This window comes from Canis lupus, chromosome 26 (assembly GCF_048164855.1).
Source record: "Canis lupus baileyi chromosome 26, mCanLup2.hap1, whole genome shotgun sequence".
Taxonomy (NCBI): Eukaryota; Metazoa; Chordata; class Mammalia; order Carnivora; family Canidae; genus Canis; species Canis lupus.
In genome coordinates this window covers 20,155,783-20,168,390 of record NC_132863.1, presented here as the reverse complement: position 1 = coordinate 20,168,390, position 12,608 = coordinate 20,155,783, and the positions used below count along the sequence as shown (strand labels likewise).

General features: G+C 45.5%; 1 protein-coding gene across 3 annotated transcripts in view; it reads right to left on the bottom strand.

Moving 5' to 3' along the window:
• DNAAF9 (dynein axonemal assembly factor 9) overlaps positions 1-12,608 on the bottom strand; it is a 141,420-nt gene that overhangs the window by 34,921 nt on the left and 93,891 nt on the right. For all 3 annotated transcript variants that reach the window (XM_072800236.1, XM_072800237.1, XM_072800239.1), the window contains exons 23-28: positions 11,814-11,902; positions 11,297-11,398; positions 10,902-11,019; positions 8,836-8,924; positions 7,025-7,183; positions 953-1,078 (exon numbers count right to left, since the gene is read on the bottom strand). In XM_072800236.1, the coding sequence (XP_072656337.1) occupies positions 953-1,078; positions 7,025-7,183; positions 8,836-8,924; positions 10,902-11,019; positions 11,297-11,398; positions 11,814-11,902 (683 nt within the window). The remainder of the gene's footprint in view (positions 1-952; positions 1,079-7,024; positions 7,184-8,835; positions 8,925-10,901; positions 11,020-11,296; positions 11,399-11,813; positions 11,903-12,608) is intronic.

Below are 12,608 nucleotides of genomic sequence, written 5' to 3'. Positions count from 1 at the left end.
GGAATTCACAAAAATGATGCTGAGTTAGTTAGATTATGGGTATATTATTGCCCAGTTTTCTTTTCTTTTTTTTTTTTTTTAAAGATTTATTTATTTATTTGAGAGAGAGAGCACATGCATGCGAGTGTGGTAAGGAGCAAAGCGAGAGAATCTTTCAAGCAGACACCTCACTGATTGCAGAGCCCAATACAGGGCTGGATCTCATTACTCTGAGATCATGATCTGAGCTGAAACCAAGAGGCAGATGCTCACTTATTAGCAGTGAGAATGAATGTCATTAACTGATGTAAGACAACTTTAAGATGGCTTAACCATAGGGGTATCTGGATGGCTCAGTCAACTGAACAGCCAACTCTTGATTTCAACTCAGGTCGTGATCTCATGGGTTGTGTGATCAAGCCCTGTGTGGGCTCCCCCCTCAGCAGAAAGTCATCTTAAGATTTTCTCTCTCTCAAAAAAAAAAAAAAAAAAAAAAAGATTCTCTCTCTCCCCCTCTCTCTCTGCCCTTCTATCTGCTCATACTCTCTCTTTCTCTCTCTCAAATAAACAAATAAATCTGAAAAAAAAAAAAAAAAAGCTTCACCACAGGAAAAATTATCTCTGAGATACTCTGAGTACCATGGGAAACCAAGCATACCCCCTGTAGTAAAGAGGGAAAGAAAAGGTGGTCATGAACATTCTTTCTTTCTGGGAGAAGTTCTTTCAAGTCCCACTGCCTAGATGGACAACTTTTCAGTGCACAAAGTGGTGAGAGGCTTTGGTCTATAGGTGTCTTCTGAGAACCTAGCACTAATCAAACAACTGAGTATTCATTGTACATAGGTAGACTAACACGTTCCAAAACACAAACACACATTAAGATGTGTCTCCTTCTGGTGGGTGGAAGAAAATCACTTTCTGTACACTTAAACCCACCACATCCTGTGGGCTGTAGAGGATCCAAAGTTTGTACCTGTGTTCCATGTAGCAGCTCAGGGGCTCCACGCACACTGTGATGGCACCAATGATGAAGGAGGACTTGACGATGGAGTCTGGATGGGTCTGCAGGGCCTGGACGACATCAATGACATCTGTGTAGCTGGGAGGAAAAAGAAAAAGATTGGTTTATTGACTGTGACTGCAGAATGCTGAGGGGCTAATTGGGCAAGCATGGAAGGAAAACTACAAGGAGGAGCCTGTGACTGGGTTCCTTGGGGTCAACCACTTAATGATTTAGAGCCCTTCCCTGCATTCTACAATGTTCTTGCATTCTCAAACTTCATTAGCACTCCTAACTCTGCAAGAATTAAGTGGAAAATCCCCCACCACTTCCAGGAATAAAGAGAAGCCTGTAGATGACCCTGGTGCTCTAAGGATGGGACGTGGTGTCCTTAGGCCTGTTTTCCAATCAATTTAGGAGCTCCTCTGTTGGCTTATTTCCTTTAATATCTTTTTCTCTCTTTCTACCTCATAGAAAACGCAGACAAGAGAGAAATGGGGACCATGATACACTCCTGTAGGTCAGCAGACACATGTCAAACCCCACCTGCATTTTTTTTTTTAAGATTTTATTTATTTATTCACCAGAGACACATAGAGGCAGAGACATAGGCAGAGGAAGAAGCAGGCTCCCCGAGGGGAGTCTGATGCGGGACTCAATCCCAGGACCCTGGGATCACGACCTGAGCCAAAGGCAGATGCTCAACACTCAGGCATCCAGGTGCCCCACTCCACCTGCATTTGTATTTCCTGCCTGGAACTTCCTCCGAATTCCAGACTTCCAGAGCCAATTTAATATTTTTAGTTAGGGGACGCTTGGGTGGCTCAGTGGTTGAGCGTCTGCCTTCGGCTCAGGGCATGATCCTGGTTCTGGGATGGAGTCCCACATTGGGTTCCCCAGAGGGAGCCTGCTTCTCCCTCTGCCTATGTCTCTGATTCTCTCTCTGTGTCTCATGAATAAATAAAATATTAAAAACATTTTTTTTTTCTTAGAACTTAACATATTCATGATACAATTTCCCCATGCCTGTTCCTCCCAATGCCTTGTCCTTCTCAGCAGAGGGGACTCATTCTTTCAGCTGCTAGACCAAAAACTTTGGAGTCATCACTGACTTAATTTTTTCTCAATTTTCAAAATATAACTAGAATGAGATTGCTGCTCACATTCTCCACTACTGGATCCAAATGGTTATTTCTTGTACAGATCACCCCACAGCCTCCTCACTGGCCTCATTGGTTTCTGTTCCTGCCCCTGCCCAACCTGTTTTTAACAGAGAAGCCAGAGAGATTGTGCTAATCCTACTGTGCTAAGCCACTGAGTGAGTGGCTTCCGTCCCACTCAGCATCAAAGCTTTTAAAGCCTTTACAACAGCCCCCACAGCTGTCCATGATCTGATTCCCAAACCGCAAGGAGTTTCTCCTCCTACTATTCCTTCCCTTACCTGAATCTACCCACTGTGACCTCCTGGCTCTTCCCTGAACATACCAGGCATACTTCCTCCCTGGAACTCTCTGTCCCCTCTCCTATGATGCTCTTTTCCTCAAATGTCTGCCAGGCTTGCTCCCTTGCTTCCTTCAGGTCTCTGCTCAAATGGCATCTTATGAGAGAGGTATCCTTTGACTTCCTATAGCCTATGTGATATAGCAACCCTCCTTCTGCACAACCTGCTCCTACCTCAATCCTTCGCTATAGCACTGAACATCAGCTACATACACTGTATTTTCTCATTCATGTGTTCATAGTCTGTCTCTGCAGTAATAATGTAAAGTAGTTGTTGAATGGTATTATCTGTGGTGCCTAAGCAGGACAGATGAATGAACTGGATGTTCAATCCTGGATAGACCCATGGCCACTCCAAGAAGGGGCCTCCACTCTTTTCCTTGTAGAGCACATTTTCCCAACTGATCTAGCCTATCACTAAAAAGGTCTATTCCTTTTTTTTTTTTTTTAATTTTTTTAAAAGGTCTATTCCTATGGACGGAAGGCAAATCTGAAGGCAGCCTTGCTGATCATATGGGCCTGGGTCCTACCCTGGGCCCTTGGGAAGCTAGTGGTGGTGGCTGGGGGGATAGGTATAGCCTGCCTGAACCATTTCCTGAGTTCCTATAAATAACTCATCTGCAAAATGGTACTTGGCTTTCCCCCAGACTACAATATTCACATCCCAACCCCCAGGTCTGCCCCAGTCCTGATCAACTAGCAGTGCTTCAATCAAGAATAGGGTGTGCCTGCTTCTAGAGCACCCCCATGAGGGCCCAGCAGCCAGAGAGCTGTTATTATTATTTTTTAAGATTTTATTTATTTATTCATGATAGACATAGAGAGAGGTGCTGGGGGGGAGAGGCAGAGACACAGGCAGAGGGAGAAGCAGGCTCCATGCCGGGAGCCCATCGCGGGACTCGATCCCGGGACTCCAGGATCGCAGCCTGGGCCAAAGGCAGGTGCTAAACTGCTGGGCCACCCAGGGAGCTGTTAGAATGAGCTCTCTGCTCCCTGGTTTCTCTCCCTGCCTAGGCATGGTGTGTATCGCAACATGGGGTTCCGTTTCTCGGTTGTGCAGTGTCTCATTGGGCCCGGATTCAGTAGAGCCCCCACACTGCTTGCACTTCCAGGCCTTATGCACACTTGTTAGGCAGGACTGAATGATGTCTATACTGCCCCAAACTCTTTGTGGTCATGTTACCAGATTTAACTATCCTGGTTAAGTGCCCCAGTTTTGCTCCTAAGCATTAGCTTTCCCCCTCTTCTAAAAATAAATTTTGGAAGCTTCTCATTTTCTATGTTTGGTATGAGCCTAGAGACTCATTTCTTAGGGAAGAAAAGAACTGAAAGATTTACCAGTCCTGCAGATTTTGGTCATTTTAATACCAGGGGTTATTCTTTAGAGAGAGTGGCTAGAAAATTCCTGGGTTTTCAGAGCATTCTATTTAATGGAAAAGGATGGGAGAGAAAATAGGCCCCCAAGTCTTTGGTGAGACCAGCGTATGTAGGTGATGCACCTGGGCACTGCAACCAGGAACTGCTGTGGCAAGAGAAGAGGCTCTCGGGGTCATTCACTATACTTGCTAAGAGAGGGAGGCTGCTAGGCCCTTTCTCCCTCCCTAGCCCTTGCTCTATAATCATCCTGGCCCGGGCCTCCAAACAAGAGGAAACAGCCCTCACTACAGAAGGAAGCACATTGCTCCAGCTACCAGAGCTTGTACTTGATCACTTGTGTCTGAACTGTCTCAAATGCAGGATGAAGGCAAAAAAAACCTGGCTTTTCATGTTTGCCTCTTTCTTGTCAGTTGTCTCTTTATTAAAAATAAAAGCAAAACAAAAACCAAAACAAAACCCCAGCAGGACTTTAACTTTCTTTTTAAACAACAGATATCCTATTCAGGTGTCCTTTGGCCTCTGTTTTATGTTTGCAACCTAAGCCTACAATTTGGGCATGTGTTTTAGATTAATTCAATTTTTGTTTTGAGAGAGACTTTGTTTTTAAATGTTTTAAATAATTTAAAGAATGATTTTACAACATTCTGGAGTATAAAGAAATACAATCCCTTAAATTCCTTAAAGTTCATTTTTAAAAATTCAGATTTCTTCAGGTTTTTTTTGTGTGTGTGCATGCCTGCACATAAATTCTAGACAATTTTGTCACCTGTATAGGTTCCTATATCCACATCTACTACCACAGTCAAGACACTGAACAGTTCAAACACCACTAGGATCCCTTGTGCTGCTTTTATAACCATGCCTCCTGCCTCCCATTCCCATCCCTAACTCTGGGCAACCACCAATATGTCCTCTATTTCTAAAATTTTATCATTTCAAAATAGATTAATTTTAAAAACAACAACTCCACTGGATGTTAAAGCTCAACCGCTACGGCTACAGAAAGCCAAACAGAACCAAGACACTCTGGGGGCAAAAGAAAACTCTGCCCTATACCATAGCATTCCCCCAAGAATCCTATAAATGAAGATAAAAGTCGCATTTAGGAAATACAGTTCTTAACTGGAGAAGCCTCTGGAGTTTCCCTTCACCGGCAACCTCTGAATACTGGGCTTAAAGGTCCAGCCCCAAAGAGATGCAAAAAGGAGGTTGCCATGAGCTCCCTGCTGAGCCTCAAGAGAATGGGCCCAGCCTGTAAAAGGAGTCTTAGCGAGAGCCATAGCATTTAGCTGATATTTCCACTTGAGTCCTTCAGGAAGTCTAAGGTCCCCTAGCATCCTGGAACTGCAACTGGGCAAGGCTGGGTCTGAGTACCAGATGGGGCTAGCCACACATTGTCACTGCAATCTAGAGCAGCCAACGCACCTGACACTTGCAGATGAGTATTGTCAGAGACAAGGAGTCAATGATGCTCTCTCAAGTGACAGAAGATGGCGATGCCCTTAGCTATACAATGTCAAACTGCTGAATTTGATTCTAGGTCCACATCCCTAATGACTCAACTCTAGCAGGGGCCGATCCATTCCTTTGACCATTAGAAGCAGTGGAAAACCAGAAGAAAACAAGTGGTTTTGGGGCACCTGGGTGGCTCAGTCGGTTGAACATTTGACTCTTGATTTCAGCCCAGGTCTTGATCTCAGGGTTGTGAGTTCAAGCCCCGTGTTGGGCTCTAAGCTGGGCATGGAGCCTACTTTAAAAATGACAATACATACACAAGTGGTTTCAAGCCTTGACTCTTGCTCTGTGGCTTTCATGACCTTGGACCATAAGCAGGACAAAAGATCTGAGAAAGGAAGCCCAAGGACTGAAAGAGAGAAATGATGGCCTGGTGGGTACACTGTCCTGCCCACCTGTGGCCTCAGGACCATCAGCCTGGCTTTTCTCCATTTCTCACCATCCACCCAGGAGACTCAATAGGGCTTTGGATCTGGGCCTACTCTTTACTGGAAACAATTAGCCAATTGCAAATAGTAATTCTTTTTTTTTTTTATTTTTTTTTATTTATTTATGATAGTCACATAGAGAGAGAGAGAGGCAGAGACACAGGCAGAGGGAGAAGCAGGCTCCATGCACCGGGAGCCTGACATGGGATTCGATCCGGGGTCTCCAGGATCGCACCCTGGGCCAAAGGCAGGCGCCAAACCGCTGCGCCACCCAGGGATCCCTGCAAATAGTAATTCTAAGCACAAAAAACACAGCATAGCATAAAAGCACTTTGTGAGAACTGCCAAAAGCTTCTGTATTACTAGCCATTGTGAAGACCCATAGCCTGTGTTTTCCTGACCTGGCATGTTCTCCTCTGGGCCTGGTAAGTGGTGGGCCTGCACAGGACTCCTCCCTGGAAGGCCTTAGAATAGATCAAGGTAAGCTCCTTGCAGCCAGGGTCCTTAAAGTATTAGTACTCACTCTGTCAAACCTGTCCTCACAGGGAGCCCCCCCCACTGCCCAGCTGGACTATTTATGCTCCCCACTGATGGTCCCAAGAAACCTTTCTGGACCAGCCATCCTGGGGATGGTGGGGCTCAAGACTGCAGAGTGTGGGGGCTGTCTCTGCAACTCCACATGAGGAAGTACTAAAACAGATGGCAAAGGAAGAGGCTTAGGGTTTACTGTTGTTATGAGAATTATCAAAAACTCTTGCCCTGAAAATCTCTTCTCTAATTCTCTACCTTCTGGGGATACCATAATACTGAAACCAAACTTAATTTTAATTTAATTTAATTTTTTAGAGGAGGGGGAAGGTTGAGAGAGAGGGAGAGAGAGAATCTTAAGCAAGCTCCATGCCCAGTGTGGAACCTGATGTGGAGCTTGATCTCATAGCCCTGAAATCATGACCTGAGATAAAATCAAGAGTTAGATACTTAACTGACTGAGCCACCCAGATGCCCTGAAACCAAACTTAAAACTTCTGTGCAAGCTATAGCAGTCACTCTGGGCCACAAGACAGTAACCAGAGTCTTTACTTCTCTAAGGTCTTTCTGGGTGGTGCAGACTCTGATCATGAATATGTAGAGATTGTTCTATGCCCTAGGCTAGCTGTGTACAAATAACAGTAATGGCAAGGTCATCATCACACCCCATTGTCCGCAGAAGACTTTTAGTACTCACCCTTGTAATATCACCAGCAGTCGGGTCTTCTTGCGGATGTAGGCTGACTGGCGGGCAGAGCGGTTCTGCTGGGCCTCCAGGACACTGGCAAGGTATCTCTGAAAGTGGGCAGCATGAAAACATTCGGAGCTGTCCATGATTTGGCGGTATACCATCCACCTGGAAATGGCAAGTATAATCTCAGTGTGGGGGCCACCTGATGGCCTGGCCCCACAGGCTCAGCCAGTGGATACAAATGTGACCAGAAGTCCTACAGACATTCTGCCCAGTAACCCTGCACAGGAGAAAGCAATCCTAGCACTGGCTGGGGAGCTCCATTATCTTGAAACCACTATCACTGGAACTTTTGATAGGAAATGCCTTGCCACAGCGGTTAAGCACATGACCATTAATCAGACTTTGGAGTGGAGAAAGACCCCTGACCAGGCAGTCATTTCCTGAAGGACTATCCAGTAAAATGGTTTCAGTCTGGTGCAGTGAGAAGGGTGAAGAATTCAGATTATTTCTACAACAAAAGCAATGGATATGAGGGAGGAATTGGCTAGCTACTTAGTATTTAGATAAGGCCCAATATTTCCCTAGCATCTAAAACCTGTCCAGCCTCCCAAATTTCTCTGAACTCTCAAACTTCTAGGTGATTTCCATCTTCTCCATTCTTTACAGCCTCCTGCAGGATGCCTTACTTCAAGATAGACTGACTAGATATTAAATGTCTGTTCAGGGCAGCCCGGGTGGCTCAGCGGTTTGGTGCCACCTTCAGCCAGGGGCGTGATCCTAGAGACCCAGGGTCGAGTCCCATGTTGGGCTCCCTGCATGGAGCCTGCTTCTCCCTCTGCCCGTGTCTCTGCCTCTCTCTGTGTCTCTCATGAATAAGTTAAAACTACTAACTAACTAACTAACTAACTAAATAAATAAATAAATGTCTGTTCAGTTAGCCAGGGTTGTTTAATAATCTGCTGGCCATATGAAAGTGATGGATGAAATGATTTCCTCAATTTCCCCTAAGTCGACATGTCCTAGCTACACTGGAATTGACGCAGTCCCCTTGTGGTCAGGGACAGATCACATCCACCAGCATCTCCCAAGTTCTAATCACCCTGGTCCTGAACTGCCCTGCTGACTAGGCACACTCTCAGGCTTTTGCCTGTGCTGGCAAAGTGCTCTACGGTGCTCGTCTCCAGATTTCCAAAGGTTCACTCATTTCCTCAGGCTTCTTTTTTTTTTTTTCTAAGATTTTATTTATTTATTCATGTGAGAAACACACAGAGAGAGGCAGAGACACAGGCAGAGGGAGAAGCAGGCTTCAGGCACGGAGCCCGACATGGGACTTGATCCCGGGTCTCCAGAATCAGGCCCTGGGCGGAAGGCGGTGCCAAACCTGAGCCACTGGGGCTGCCCTTCCTCAGGCTTCTGCTCAAATGTCCCCTTCTCAGTGAGACGTTCCCTGAGCCCCCAATTTAAAACTGGAATCCCTCCCCCAGCTCGGCACTCCCTCTACTCTCTTTTCTGCTTTGTTTTGTCCATAGCACTTTGCACTAGCTGCTACTACTTTCCTTATCTGGTTAATAGTATTCCCAAACTAGAATGTAAGTTCCACAAGGGCAGAGACTTTCTAGTCCGTTTGTTTCATTTGTCACCCACACTTAGAACAGTGCCTGACATACAGGAAGTGCTCCGCACAAATATGTTAATTGGCTACTATGCTGACACCAATCACACCAAAAGCCAGTACATGTTGAAGGTTTCCCAGTCCCTATGAGGCCCGGGCAAAGTATCCCTTTCCCCAAAGCAAAGGCAGCAGCCATACTAACCTGCCATATTCCTTATGCAGAGTGACCAGAAAAGCACAGAGCTCGCTAGCATGACAGCCTGGGAGGCCAGTTACAATGCTGATAATTACCTACAAAAAGAAAAGTTATGTGGGTTTGTCATTCAACTGTGAGATGGCATTGTGTGAAAAGTTAAGAGAATTGATTTCTGGAGCCAGGTTCCATGGGTCTGAAACTCAGCACCAGTACTCTCCTAGCTATGTGACCTTGGGCTAATAACAGAACCTATCTTGCAAGGTGGGTGTGATGATTAAATGAGTTAATATATGTAAAGTGCTTAGAATAGCAAACACCATATACAATGTAGTGTTACTAATACAATTTCCACAGAGCAGGTTTGACTAGATCAGTTAAAATACAACAGAAAACACTAGGCAGAAAGGAGGTCTGAGACAAAATGCCACAGGCTAAACTGGTGTGGTAAGTAAGCTCAGCGAAGGAGTGGCATGGGGATATTTCCATCTGGCTGCCCAATCTGTCCTAAGGAAACAGAGTGTAGGAAGCACTCTTGAGTCATGACTAGCAGAAGAGGAGCAGATTGGACTGTGCAATCCCTGAATGGTATTGACAGGGGTTGAGGAAGGGAGGGAAGGAACCCTGCAATCCCTGAATGGTATTGGCATAAAGGACAAAGCATGTGTTTTCTTTCACAATATAAAAGACTCACCAGGAACAGGCCAGGTCACAGATAACTCAGACTAAAGCTCAGCATGGTGGCACTCATCACTTGAGCTAGTTCACTTCAGTACAGAGATGGCTGAGGATCCCTCTTCTTTTCTGGGAACCAGAAGTTCTTCTTATTCCCCTCCAACCAGGCCCCTACTCTGTGTCCCTTTCTGCCCCTTTGGACTATACTCCATGCAACTTTTTTTTTTTAAGATTTTATTTGTTTATTCATGAGAGAGAGAGAGAGAGAGAGAGAGAGGCAGAGACACAGGCAGAGGGAGAAGCAGGCTCCATGCAGGGAGCCCGACGTTGGACTCGATCCTGGGTCTCCAGGATCAGACCCTGGGCCAAAGGCAGGCACTAAACCACTGGGCCACCCAGGGATCCCTGAAACTTTTTCTTTATCTCCTCCTTACCTTGGTTCCTATTCCTCGGCACCCAGGCCCCTGCCTCTCAAATCACAGCATCTGTGCTTAGAGCCAGATACCTTACTTTCAGATCAGTTCTATAGCACCCTTTTAATAAAATACAACTGGGAGACGTTTTCATTTTTAAACTCTTGCCTAAGGGAAAATCAAGGCTTCTACATGCTTAGTGCTCCTATTATCTCTCTTTTTAAAGATTTTATTTATTGATTCATGAGGGAGACACACACACACAGAGGGAGAGACGTAGGCAGAGGGAAAAGCAGGCTCCCTGCAGGGAACCTGGTGCGGGACTTGATCCCTGGATCCCGGGATCATTACCTGAGCCAAAAGCAGACGCTCAACCACTCAGCCACCCAGGTACCCCAGTGTTCCTATTATCTTTTGCAGCTGTCTTCTAGGTTTGCATATAAATAAATGCCCTCTCTGAGCATCTTATGACATCTGGTTCTGAAGAAATGGTGGGAGGGGTAAGGAGAAGAGGCATGTGAGATGGGAGCGGATTAAAATCCACTCTTGGGAAGACAATATTTATGAAGTATCACCTTACTCTAGTGATGCCAGCAAGGCCAACTAATAAGGCCCTTCCTCGTCTTATTAACTTCAATGTGTCACCTACTGCCAGGTAAGTCCTTGTCACAAACAGAAAAAGCTGACAGCATGAGAGCACTGAGCAAGAATTTGAAAGACATGGAGAAGCCAGGGGAGACACAGCCAGGGGTGCCAGGCTTTTATGGCTGCTGAGGGACTTGGCTGGGGACACTGCAGACGCCTGTACATACTCATTGTATAGAGCAGGTTTCATGTGTATTATTCTACCAATACCCTAGGAGGTGGAGAGTCTTACAAAAGGGATTCCACCGGAGCTCTTTTTGTTAACTGACAAAGAAGATCCAAGGGCAGCCTATTAGGATTATCTTCCTGTGAATTCCCAGCATATTTGCTGAGCTGCTGTACCTTGTCATTTTCTACTTGGTGAGTAGGGTTGATTTCAGCTTGCTGCAGCAGAACAGGGAGATGGGTTCTCATTACTGGCTCCCGACTAATGCTGCTGATGGCAAAATGCTGAAGAAACCTAGAAAATCAACGACAATGCTATTATGTTACCATCACCAGCCTTGCCTGCCTGCATGTGTTCTTTTACATGAGAAAGTCATTATTTTGTTGCTAAAAAAGAAACCTTAGAGATTCTCTCTACAGAATAAAATTGTACATGGTATGTCACTACTACCTTTTATGCTGATCCCTAAGAAGCTATGAAGAAAAAGGAGCTTAGAAAGGACCAACACTGAGGTTTCTGACATTTCAAAAGCCAGAAATTAAATACCTATAAATAGAAAACCAGAGCTCACCAGTCTAGCTCTGGAAGTTTGGCTGGGAGTAGTTTTAGAGGACTCTGTTTCTCCCCAGTAGAATGGCTTAGGACACTGAAGAGCTTCTGGGCACTGGAGTGTCTGGAATATCAAAAGTTCACAGATTAGAACTCCATCTCCCTATAGCATACATACTTTACATAACTTGTTCTGATGCTTTCAAGCCAGGGTCCCGTGACAGAGTCAACACTTCCAAAACAAGCATCTCACTGACTTAAATACAATACGGCATTAGTATGTGATGATTGGTGTGTGCACGGAGGAAGTTTCACCTGAAACCCTTGGTAATATTATGGGTTTCTGATTCTTGGTGGATTTCATCTCTCCTGACTTCTATTTCCCCTAGGGCACTGGCTACCTGCAAGTGGCAGCACTGAAATGACTGTGCTGGCCCTTTCAGAAGCCAAGACCCCTGTGTTACATAAGTTGTCCTGCAGAGAGAACAGACACACACAGCTTAAGGAAACAAGCATAAACACTGAAGGCAGCCACTTACAATCTCTTTTGTTCCACAGATAATCCATCTTCCTGGATCACTTTTAAAGACAGCCCTGAGTTAGCCTGCTGTTGCCAGGGGGAGAAGACCTAAACAAAACAGAATTTGAGCAAAGAACACTTTAAACCCAACAACAGGATATGGAATCCACATGGGGATTTGATGGTTGTTGAAAATCTAGACTGTCAGTACAGAGAAAAACCATCATAACAAACAAGTTTGTTTCAAAAATAGAGGCCTGGAGCAATTTTGTTCTGTATTTTTCAAAACTAGAATTTCTTTCTGGGTTCCTCTCCTAGGGATTCTGCTTCTTTAGAGGCCAGGAAGCATGGAGAAAGGTGTCAGGTAACACTGTTCTGGCAGCAGAGGCATGTTCTTCCCTGGGGACAAGACCAGAAGGAGCAGTTCACACAAGTCCTGCCTAGGGGCAGAGGGATGACTGAAGAGAATCGAAAGGGCTGTCTCTATGTGCTCCTGGATTGAAAGGATAAGCACATAAAGGTAGGAAGGACCAGTAGGCAGTAAGAAGGAGACAAGGCCTAGCCTGAGATGCCATTCTGTAGCCAGGCCAGTTCTTCTCTCTTCCGTGTTCCATCAATCTGGCCTGAGAGAGGGATACTGTCTCCTCACAAGCTGCTGTAATCAGATCTTTCTGAGCACTGCCAGCAGTCATGAGGCTGGCCATCTGTTTAACTTTGGCTACTGCTTGGTCTCCAAGTGGGTTGTATAATTCTTGGTAAGCTCCCTCACTTATGCAATCTGTATGGAATTGCCTATAACATGCAGCCTGCCAGG